The sequence below is a fragment of the Anser brachyrhynchus genome (genome assembly GCF_964034855.1).
Source record: "Anser brachyrhynchus genome assembly, chromosome: 11".
Lineage (NCBI taxonomy): Eukaryota > Metazoa > Chordata > Aves > Anseriformes > Anatidae > Anser > Anser brachyrhynchus.
The window spans coordinates 11,779,571-11,791,631 of record NC_137706.1 but is presented as its reverse complement, the minus strand read 5'-3'; the positions used below and the strand labels follow the sequence as shown (position 1 = coordinate 11,791,631).

General features: G+C 41.7%; 1 protein-coding gene across 2 annotated transcripts in view; it reads right to left on the bottom strand.

Annotated features, from left to right (window-relative positions):
• Nucleotides 1–4,556, bottom strand: part of TRPM7 (transient receptor potential cation channel subfamily M member 7) — a 54,973-nt gene extending 50,417 nt beyond the window's left edge. For both annotated transcript variants that reach the window (XM_080607574.1, XM_080607575.1), the window contains exon 1: nucleotides 4,423–4,556. In XM_080607574.1, the coding sequence (XP_080463700.1) occupies nucleotides 4,423–4,425 (3 nt within the window). In that variant the 5' untranslated portion in view covers nucleotides 4,426–4,556. The remainder of the gene's footprint in view (nucleotides 1–4,422) is intronic.
• Between the last annotated feature and the right edge of the window lie 7,505 nt (nucleotides 4,557–12,061).

Below are 12,061 nucleotides of genomic sequence, written 5' to 3'. Positions count from 1 at the left end.
TTTTCTATTTCATTATCCCATCAGGAGTACACTGCCCTCTCCTTGGAAAGAACAGAGGGGCAAGAAATGTCCTCTGCTTGCCTAACAGCTATTAGACAACCTGTGTCTCCCTGCTGCTGTGCATGAATTAGAGCAGCTGGGGAAAACAAACAAAAACTCGAGCAGCACCGTGGCTCCAGCAAAGCTGGTAATTAAAGAAAGTAGCTTGCACCCCTGCTTCAAACAGCTTGCATCCACTTTACACATTAGTCAAAATATAGGTGTAAAGAAGGCTGAGAAACAAACAAATCAACCAACCCCACGACCCTACCATTCCTCAAACAAACATGCTATCCTCAGACAGTGCAACAGCTGGGATGGAGCTCGGTCTCCGGAATGCCGCTGCCAGACCTGTGGACCCATAGAGAGAGACAGACACGAGGTTTGAAGTGCCAGGAGGCCCTGCCTGCTACCAGGAGGTCTCATCCTGCCTCTCGTCCCGCACAGCAGCAGCGATTCCCACCTAATCCCATGGTGAGCCAGGCTAGCCGATACACAGGTATGGGGGGATTACTTTTTTTTGTTCTTTTGTCAGGTAAACTTTGTATTGCTTTAAATGCAAATACATCTACAATTTAAGTGAAAGAAGAGCTGAGCTTAGCGTAATAAAAATAACAGAATCTAAGGATTAGTTAGATCAATGTCAGGATAGGTTGGATCATGATATTATTAACATGACACCATTACCTGCACACTCTACTTATCTGAGCAAAAAAGATGGGATTAAGCCAAGTGAACTCTTCCCTTTTAAATTTCATTAGACAGGAAGAGGGAAAATGACCTTTAATCAAGAGAGTAACATTTACTCTGACTGGGTTACTACTTTCTGATGATCAGTCAAGCTATTAAAAAAGCACATCTTTACTTAAACACACAAATTCAGAAAAAGTGATATTACAAGGTCAATGGTACTATAGTTGCTTCCAAACAGAGACAATCTTAAATTAAGAAACAACTTCAAGACAAAACACCAAGAGCGTTTTCTCTGCCAGTGTTTGAAATTTGGGTGTCAGTAGAAAAGACAATTTCTAGGATCCTCTAATAAAGAGCTGCTATTTCTCTTCCCCTACTCTCCAACTGGTTTAGCAAAAGAAGAAACAAAAAATCCACCTTAATGTAATCTGTTATGTTAGCTAGAGGATGAAGCTCAGTAAGTAGTTTTTCCCCTTCTTCCCCTATCCCTAAATCAATTGAAAAAGTCCAAAGATCTCTCCAAAGCGCAAATGAACAGCACAATGCAATTGCTAAATTCTGCATAAAAATCATACTCCTTTAAAGACTGCAAAAGCAACCGACCAGGAAAAAGCAGAGTAACAAGATCGCAGAGCATGCAATGGAGGAGAAAGAATGTGGGGCCAGGGAACGAGAAGAAAGTAACAAACTCCTTTAGAGTTTGTCCACAGGTCAGGCAGTCCTACCCACTAGTTTCTGGGCTGATTGTGGAGCATACAAATCCATTTGTCAAGGGCCACCACTACTTGTCGGCATCGGAGGTAAGAAGCGACGTTATCTTTACTGACCATAAACCTGTCTTATCCAAATACACACGTGGCAGGAGATTATTCAATAATCTATTTGCTGAAAAGCCAGCTGGAATTTCAACCAGTGAGGCAAAAACGCACCAAGTAGCTCTTTTACTTGATGGTTTAAAAACTCCTAGCATAAGTATTTGTTAAGTTTACACAATGCTGAATATTTTGACTGCTTAGGGGGAAAAAATGCAAGAAAGCTAAAGTGGTGTCTAATAAACCAAATGAGACAATCAAGGACTGACTCATCAGATGACAGAAATTGAACCTTTTTTTTAAGAGAGGTTTAGAAATCAATTATTTAAAATGTCAAGCAATTCACCTCCTCAGTCTCCCTGAGAACAAATTATTCAGATTAGAAACAAGAAACATGACCTCGAAGGTAACAATTCTGGAAAACATACACGTTATTTTACTGCCTGCTTTCCTTTCAAGAAGTGGAACAAAAAATAGAACTTATGTTACCTCTTTCAGCAAATTAATATGGCACACACTATTGCAGCCAAAGTAGACACAGTTAAAAGAAAAGAGATTCCAAAGGAAATAAATGTCTGTTAAAAAAAGAAGATAAAGATACATTTTTCAGGTTAAGTATATAATTTCATTCTCTTGATTTTTCAGAGCCAAGCCACAATTTCAAAATCCAACCCCAAGCCTCTAAAGTCTGGAACTTTGGGCTTGTTTTGACAATATGCTGACATTATCAGAAGTTTCGAAGTGTCACTGCTAGTGTAACCAGGTATTAAGCTCCTAATTAGGCTAATCAGGGTCTTTCTGGGAAAGAAAATTCAACTTACTATGCAAAATTCTGTCAAGCACATAAGTTGTAGACCATAAAAGCATCTCCCTTCCCTTCACACAAACCTTTTGACAAATCTTCTTCGAGATTTATTTACATCATTACAGGTGTAAAATTGGCAAACCAATATGGTCAAACCCAACTCTGTCAGCCTAAGTTATGTAAATTCAAAACAACATTGGTTTGTTTAGAAAATACTCTGCTGCCATGACTGTCCACAAGAAGCAAACCATTAATAGAAACGGATCTCACGGAGGGACATAAAAGAGAAGCAGGAAAAGTTCTAGGCTTAATGCGAAACTTCCAGGAAAGGGAAAGTACAGCAAACAGTAAAGATAACCATGAAAAAAGGAGAGGAGTTTGGATGCTGAAGTCTATCATCAGATCATCAGCACAGCAGAGAAAGCAGGGCTGATATGATAACACAGAAAGGTGAAGGCAGCAAGACAATAGCTACAAAAATCATCGAGGGACATGAAAAGAAGGTTAAGACACAATAGAGTACCTCTATCCAACAGATAACTTGGAGGATGATCTGACAGAATATATTTAAAAATACCTGATAACTGTTAAATGTAAGGTTTCATTTCAATGTACCTTCAGATGTTTCTATTTGTACGGCAAGTGAAAATTATCCTTCCAAGAACACAAACAAAAATCAAAGTAAAATACCAGGAAACTTGGGTAGAAATTGTCCAAGAACAGCCTAAACCGTTTCACATGTGCAAAAGGTTTTTCCCCCACTTTAAATAGCAAAGTCAAGAATGGCATCATACCAGAAGGTATGAAGGATGATCTAGCAGACACTTACCACCACACACATGTTAAAAAAAAAAAAAAAAAAAACTGAACTCTCAGGACTACCACACTGAACAACTCTCTTTAGAAAAAATCCTGATTTAATGTTGGACACTATCCAGCAGCTCTTAAAAACTGCAAAATGTCATGGAGCAGTGGGGAAATTTAGTAAAATGGACTTGCATAGAATGTTCTACAACAGGTCGTGTGCCTGAGTTGAATAAAGAGTAATTACAAAATACCACGCGATATCTGTTATGACAGATCTGTACATTTCTAGGTCGTGAGCACTAACACAACAGCAGAACCAAACTCAAAAATAAAAATCCCTCTGCTGAGAAGAGCAAGTACCAATCAAGTGGAAGACAACAAGTACTCTTCCAAGTAAAATTGGAAGGCTGCTCTTTCAGCTTCTTCCTAAGAGTTTTGGATCTGCAGACTCTAGAAAAAGCCCACATTTCTATACAGTTGACAAATATAATAAAAAAAATATTATTTGAAGGTGTGAATCCATGTGGTTTTGAACAATACACTGCAAAACAAAACATCACTTTATGTAAAGCTAAATAAAGTGCCTGACTAGAAGTTCGAGCAGCCTGTAGAAATCCACGGCTTTACACTCCACGTTGAGATTCTCAAAATGATTTGAAAGCACTCTGCGCACTGGTTCACTCTAAATTCTGTAAAGAATTAATCTTTCAATTAAGAAATAAACTTATAGGGACAAAAAACCGATTAGCAGCCAGGAAAAGAGCTGGAATTAAAACCGTTTACTTTGCAGAGGTTCATATGCTTCTTTGTAAGGGTTTATACTCCCCGCTGTATATGACAACGGGGAGAAATTTCAAAAATTAAATGGTCGGGAAGACTGAAACGGAGGAATGGCTGCACCCCTGAGAACTGGTAAGTCTACCATACGGATTCCGTTCGCCAAAAACGTTGTGAAGGGTTGAGACAACGCTGAGACAAGGAACGAAAGGCGGTGTCCCAGCGGAAAGGGCAGCCGCGGTGCCGGCCGTGTGGAGGAAGGGGCGAGGGGGGAGGCCGGGCCGGGCTGAGGGCAGCAGCAGGGCGGCGCTGCCTCGCCCCGGGGGCACCTCACGAGGAGCCCCGGAGGCGGCGGCGGGAGCCTCGGCCCGGCGGCCGGGGGGACCCCGAGGGAGGGCAGGGCCCGGCCGGGCGCGGAGGGGAGGGCGAGGCCGGGAGGTGACAGCCCGGGGGGGGGCCGGGGAGCTGGGGCTGGGGCAGGACCCTCACCATTCTCCTCAGGGCCGGGCTGGGTCTCGGCGCCGACTCTGGTTCCCCTCGCGCCGGGCGGCTCCCGCTCGTGGTTCGGCGTCGGCGGTGGCGGGGCCTGTCTCCATCTATCGGGGCTGAGCTCGGCGGCTGCGGGGGGCTGAGCGGAGAGGAGCCGGGCGAGGACGACGCTCCCGAGCCGGAGAGGAGAGCGGGGCGAGGGGGACGGCGCTGCCTCGGCTCCGCACCGGGACCCAGCGCTGGCGGCGGCCTCGGCCCGGCGGCTCTTTCTCATAATTGTGCGACTCGGCCGGCGGAGCGCCGCGGCGCTGCCGCGTCAGCGCGCACCGCCCCCGGGAGGAGGGGGCCGCCGGGGCGCTGCCCCTGCTCACGGCCGCCCTCGGGGCGGAACGGGACGGGAGGGGGCGCCTGGGCCTTCCCGGCCGGCCCCGGTGTGCTGAAGGAAGGGGGGGGCCGGAACGGCGGCGGGGGCCGGGAGCTTCCGGACCTCCGCGCGCGAGGTATCGGCAGCGCCACGTTAGGGACGAACCAGTCTGAGCGGAGGCACGCTTCAAAGGGAGGAGTGCTGTTCCGGAAAGCCCGGCACTTTTTTAAAATTTAAAAAAAGGCAAAGGCTTATTTTTAAATAAATAAATAAATGCAAACCTGTTCGCGTTAGAATCTTTTAAACTTCAAAGTGTTGGAACACCTTTTGTGACTCAGGCTGAGGAGAGCGCCTTTTGGCGGGAAGAGGCGGGCTGCACTGCGCCCACGGGCTGCTCCGGGCCCAGCCCGGGTGAGGAACCGGCCTGGAGTGGCTCTCCACACGTAACTGGCAAACTCGATAAGAAGTGTCACTAGCGAAAAAAAAAAAAAAAAAATCCCCGGAGACATTTCATCATTTATCTTTCACAACACTTTGTATACTAGAAGAAAAAATAAGGGAAGAAAAAGCGATTAAGTATGGATCAAATTGTGTTCCCTAAAAATAGAAAAGTAGAGATTTCCTACACAAATCACTCTCTGAAATCAACGTCTGATACTACCTTTTACCACCATTAACTTTATTTAGGACATTCATAGTTATTTAATGCTGTTTCCTTTCACGATTAAAACAGTGGTCAAAGGTCCTGACCCCATTTCTACAATACCGTAGCCTCACCTGAGAGTTCATTTTGTACACGCTCAAGCAGAAGGCACAAATTTGTTTAAAATACCATGGCACTTGGATTTTCAGTGTCAGGACTTACTTGCCTGTGCTGTGGTGATTTTATGCTGAATCTGGCCTTGCTCATCTCCTCTTGCTGGCAAAAAGTCAGCATTAACTCTGCATAGCATTTGGTTAAGGGGATAGAAGTGCGAGCCTGCACTCACACCTGAGCCGTCGGTTGTCCTCATGGGTCACCAAGCTCTGCCCACTCTCACGGCCCAAAACCAGTCAGCCTCAGCATGACAGAAACTGTCGCTGAGAGTCTGAGCTTCGGCACCCTGCAGATTTACTAGACCAGCTCCAATGATTAGAGGAAGATGACCTAAATCAAACCAAGCATTAACAAAAGCAGCAGAACTGGAAGCTAGATGGCAGCTGTTGTCAGCTTTACTTGTGGTCTGTTTGATGGATGCACCCATACTGGTACATTCCTATCAATGCTATTCAACATCAACAACAATAGAGCAACCAGCAACCGTGCCAAACTTTTTACACATACACACATGAAACTGAATAACAAAATTTAACCTGATATGAACCAAATACTATGAAATACAAGTTTTAATATATAATAATAAAATTAATCTAAACTGAAGATACAAAGAAATTAAATGTCCTTGCATTATCAGCCATTTGACAGGGTAAGTCTGGCAGTAAATTCCAGCAGCAGAACCCATTTGCTGCAAACAATAGGCGCAAATTTGAGAAAACCCTCACAACCAGAGGCATTCAGCTCCATCTTACAGTGTTGCTGCAGGGGAGTTCCTAATGCTTGCTTTTAGTTAACTTCAGAAGAATTTGTGGTATCTTACACAGGTATGAAGATTAGGCTCCTAGGCCTCTTAATTTTCCTGGAGTAGGAAAATTAGGTGTTTCCAAGGGGCGATTCAGGACACCTAAATTACGTTCTGAATACAAAATTTCACAAAAACAGGTTAAATTTACTCTTACTTGAGGAGAAATCCAAAGCCTGCTGATCTGCAGCCACTTGTTCCCACCCAGATTCCCATGCGCCAGTGCTTGTCCTCCTTACCAAGCCGCAACGGGAGCAGCAGTGAAAGCCCAGCAAGATTTGCTGGAGGTGGTTCAAAAACTTTCCAAAAGAAAGCAAAGAAAAAGGGGGACTTCTGAGTTCTTCAGCTAACAGTGTGAAGCTCTTCTGATAATCTGCCACAATCCTGCTTCCTCCCTTCCTCTTTTTTCCTAATTAATCTAAACGTCTTTGTATCTCAAATGCAATTTATGAGCAAGTTCTTTAATGACTAGGTCCTCTCTACAGACATACTGGGCTATACTGACTTGTTTTTCATGGTTATCACATTGGCCTCTAGGTTTAATATTTGTAAATTCACGAGCTAGAAGGAGCAAGGAAATTCAGAAAAAGTAGCTGGAGGCCAGCCTGGACACAATGTGAGACTTTTCTTGTACAAGCTGTTGTTTTAGGAGAACATGCTTGAGGTGAGGAATTTTCTATGTCTTTTTTCCTGTTGATCCTGCAAAACTGAAAAGAGATTGACATCAAATTGTTTGAGAGTTACAGTGCTTGTGATAAGCTCAGATGGAGAGACAGCACATTGTTTCACTGGAACAGCTCGTGAAGAAAATAAAGGGAAAATGAGTCATCAACATCCTCTCTGCCTCACTGTCTGGGAAAGAGTGTCAGCCTTCAGAAAGAGTGTTGTGAAGGGGGGCAGGACATAGCACTACAGTGAAATAAATCTCTGTGACCTAGAACTGATGGCACATGGCATAAGGAAGTCACCTTACATCCTTGTATTACGTTGTTCAATCATACAGAACATGACGTGTTTTGACCCTAAGATAGCAGCATTAGTCATCCAGAAGAAGTGAATTACGGCACATTCAGATGTTCAATCTTGTTTTCATCACTGAACCTCAACCTCAGAGGGCTAAGCAATAGAATATATATTTGATATATACTTGTGACCCTAAGTGTTACCTTCCAACCACACCAATAGTCAGCTCAGAATCCCCCTAATATCCTCTTCCAAATGAAGAGCTGACAGCTGTGAATTAGAAGGCAACAATGAAGCATTATTTCAAATTAATCGTATTCAAAGACATTTAACCTGAAACAATCTTCTGTTATATAAAATAACATGTAACTGGTTTAAACAAAACTATGTGGTTTTGCTATGTGGTTCCTGTATCTACTTTGTATACCTCAAAGCAAAGTATCAATCTGTCACTTACACTTTATGTTCAGCAATTATCTGTTAAGTAATCATCACCAGAACTAGTAAAATTTGCATTAAACCAGCTGTAACTTGATCTCACTGCAATAAGCGCTAAAGGATAAGAAAAATTCTTTAAGGAAACCCTTATCTCACTATTGCAATATCCAGTAGCCAGAAGAAGCTGTTTGACTGCTCGTTCATTCACCCTCAAGTAGATGAACTGAGTCGTGCACAGAAAGAAAAAGATTAAAATACTTATTTTCTCACAGAGATGAATGCTATGAGTAACCATGAAATAAAAGTAATGGGTTTTGACTTTTTTTTTTTTTTGACTCACTATAAGGTTTCCCAGAGATGCAACCTACTACTCTGCAGCTGCTCTTTTAAATATGCACTGGGATTCATGTAGTTAAATCAGATGCAAATGCCAACTGATAAGGAGATCTAGGTAATATCCTACTCACGGTCAAACAGATTCTGTGTAGAAACGTTTTTCCCCCTTACTGAAGTCACCTATGGCAGAAAAGCAGTATTATTGTTTCACTTTTCTTTAAGAATGGTGAATCCCCCCAAACCCATATTTAGTCTTCCCCCCCCCCAGGTTTGTCTGTTTCTCATACATCTAGGTAAACCAGCTCTCTATGTATAGCTAAGGTGACAACACACCAGTTTATATTCTGACCATTCCTCTTTTGTAAGCATGAAGACACTTACTTTATCAACATTAAAGATTGTCAAGTAAGGCAAAAAAAAAGTGTACAATGACCCAGAATAATGGGATCTGCAAGTCCTCCCTGTTATTTGTGAAGGGGTTTTCTAGTACCGGAGTTACTGATGTTTTTGTGAGAACATTTTGCCCAATACCTCTCAGATAATTCACCAAATAACACTGCAAACATCAAACTTATCAGGGATTCAAAACATGTTCTTTCAAAATGGGATGAATGAGAAATAAGTTATTGCTATTAATCATGCGACTTAGGAAATATAACCTAACAGAAGGAAGGTTGTTTCTGTTGAAGACAGAGAAGATAAAACTCTAAAAGCATGTAACTGCACAGTTTTAAAACTGTTTAGAAATTGTAATCACTTTGTTGGTATGTGTTATACTCCAGAGTTACACATCATCTTCTCAAGAGGTTCCATAGTTTTATTAATCTTTTTGCAGTACACCAAAGATCCTAAAATCCTGTTTTAAAAGTAATGAATTTGAACAACATGTTAGCTTTTACATCTGAGAAGATATGTATTTCCTCAAAGGAACAAGTACCTTAGCTGCATACATTCAAGAAATAGGTCATAAAATCTACTAAAATTTCAAGACGCATCTGGAAAAAAAATGAGTATGCAAAATTTTTACAAAATCAAAAAACAAATTATCCCCTGTAACTGATTTAGGTTCCAATTTCACAAGCAATTTATGTATGATTTAAGTCATAGTGACAGAACTGCTCACGTATTAAAAATTGGCAAAACAGTGTTGAGATCTTTCTGTGCAAAGGGAGTAATTATAAGGAGTGTGGAGATAGCATGTCTTTAGAGAGTAAAGAGCTCTGATGTGGTATCATCCAAAGGCCACCTGTGCAGTTCACCTTACATTTTAAGAGACGACCCATCACAAAAGCATGAGGGTGTTTTCCACTTATCTAGTGTGTTAACTACAGAGCATTATTTCACTTTCAAAGGCAGCCATTTATTTTGCAATGCAGATGCAAGCAAAGCTATGTGAGGCTATTTAGGTTTACAGGGCCTCCCCATTTTTTCTGGGACTGGCAAATTATCGCCAACACTAGGAAAGGATTCCGGAATGGTTTTTCTGATGGCAATGCAGAGGGCCCCATGACCTACCACTCCAAGCTCAGAGTGCAGAACCAGTAACTCAGGTTCAGCTTTGTGGCTTGTCACATCCAAATTGGGCAAATGAGGGTGTGGGTTATTCAGTTTAGAAATCAGCATTAAAGATTTTCCATATTAATAGGAAGACATTCACACTGATTAGCTAATTAAGGTTGAGTACATACGGCTGTTCTGAGCAAGTAATTCTTCCTTATACACGTTCCAGAAGCGTAAAGAAAGATACATTACCCAACCCATCATCCCAAGTATAATACAGGCATCCTGTATTTGTGGATATATTACTTACCGCTTAGAATACACTCAGAGTTTAACCAACACAGGCCGAAGTCTTGCACAGAACTGCCAAGGGTGTGCCTCCAAACACCTCTATTTACATGTGTAAAATCAGTAGCTGCCAGGAACCGTATGGGAACAATTACACCATAATGGCTGACCCTTTGAAAGATTTTATCAGTGCCTGCCTTTAAAAAAAATAACTGAAGCAAGTTTATATCAGTTTTGCTTCTTGTAAACTCCCTCCCCCCCTCCATAACTTCTATCGGATTTGCAAAGCTATGAAAAATCGTTTCTGATACAATCTTCAGGCTCTCAAATTCTTGTCTTGAGTTTTAACTTGTTAGCAGCTGAGCTGGTGCATGGCAGACATTCAGTGAGATAAGTCTTTGTGTAGAGATGCTCCATCTGTGCAAGAAGCAGAGGTGCAGCACCTCCTTCCATGCTTGTGCTGCCCAACCCAGCAGGGGAAAGCAGCAGCAGCAGCCACAGCCAGAGGTGCTGCGTCTCCGTGCGGCTGGACAGCAGCAGCACACAATGCCAGCATAATACAAGTCTAAACAAATGGTTTTGCAAGAACAGGATGGCCAGACAAACCAACTGCTCATTGAATTTTAGAAATCGGAGATGTTTACAAGTTCACAGGTATCCCTACGGAGCACTGTTTCTTAGCGTTCTTTGAAATCTAGGGATAGTTACCTCATAATCAAAAGGTAAAATTTTAGGTGAGCCTATACAGGACTGGCCTTAGTCATCCAACTTTGAACTCTTACTTGACAGTGACCCTCTTCGAGGTGCCACTGGCAGACTCCAGTGTGCAGAGTTGCTCAACACACTTTTCCAGGGCCCAGAGCTTACACCATTATTCTGCGATGCTTGTCATTCCATTTCTTAGAGGGGAAAAAAAAAGTACAAACAGGCATGCATTTGCTCTTTTTTTCCATGTTACTATAATTTAAATTTACTGCTAAAATTTATTTTTAAAATCAGCTACCAGAGAAATACCTACTTGTAACATTAATTAAAAAGATCTGTTTTCTTGTAGCCTTGATAGGAATACATTCACAACAAAGCTCAAAATTTAATTTGAGACACCTTTGAATTTTTAAGTGTACCAATACCTATTGTATTTCCTTTTATTCCTGAGCATCTACAATACAGAAATTGATATATTCTGTAACCTTTCTGAAGAAGTCATTGAGCCAGCATGAGCACACTTCAGCTTCTGACAAACCTGTAAAAAAACTTAATTTTTTCTTTTTCAAATCTAAACCAAGCTACTGCATGAACATTAATGCAACCCCAGGAGTCAGTGGGGACAATAACACAGATACGGATGAAGAGAAGGAAGCTATTGTTTTAAATTACTGTTCCAGGGTGGATTAAGCTGCTGGGTATGAGTGCTGCATTTGTTTTAACAGAGTCCAAAAGGTTAAGCTTCCTCATAAACACTAAACTTCATATTGGAGCAGAGGCACATGTTATTGTCCAAAACAAAAAGTAACATGTGAAAACACTTCAAAAATGTGCTGATATAGCCCTGAATAAAAAAGAAGAGGAAAGAAAGGAGGAGAGCATATGCGTGAGCAAGGGGAGGGAACAGAAAGCCTGACAGCAGAATACCTGTGAGCACACTCCTAAGAAAAAACTGAAAAGGAGCTCTTTGATCTACATACAGTCTTGATTAAAAGGTCTTTCAGCTGCAAGTAAAAGACTCTTCTCATCTATTTGATGCCCTCTGTGTTCAGGGAAACAGGATCTTGCACATTCTTTATAAATAAAAGGAATTCCAGAGATACCTGAGTCTCCATCAACAACCTCTGTCAAGAATGCAAAACCTTGAACTTTGATCAATCACTTCTGACAAAAGGGATACCAGTCTGAGTTGGTCTCCTCCCTCTTTCCTCAAAAAAAAAAAAAAGATAAATCATTCACACAGTAAAATAAACGTGCTATACTGTCTATTTGAAAATAAAACAGTGTTTTAGCTTCTGAAAGCATTACAAATCCCAAGGCAACTTTTAAATATACTTAAATCCAACAATTTAAAATAATTAAATAATTCCAGTTGAGAAATCAAACCCAAGTTGTGGTGATAAAATTTGACTTCTTTAATGAAGGG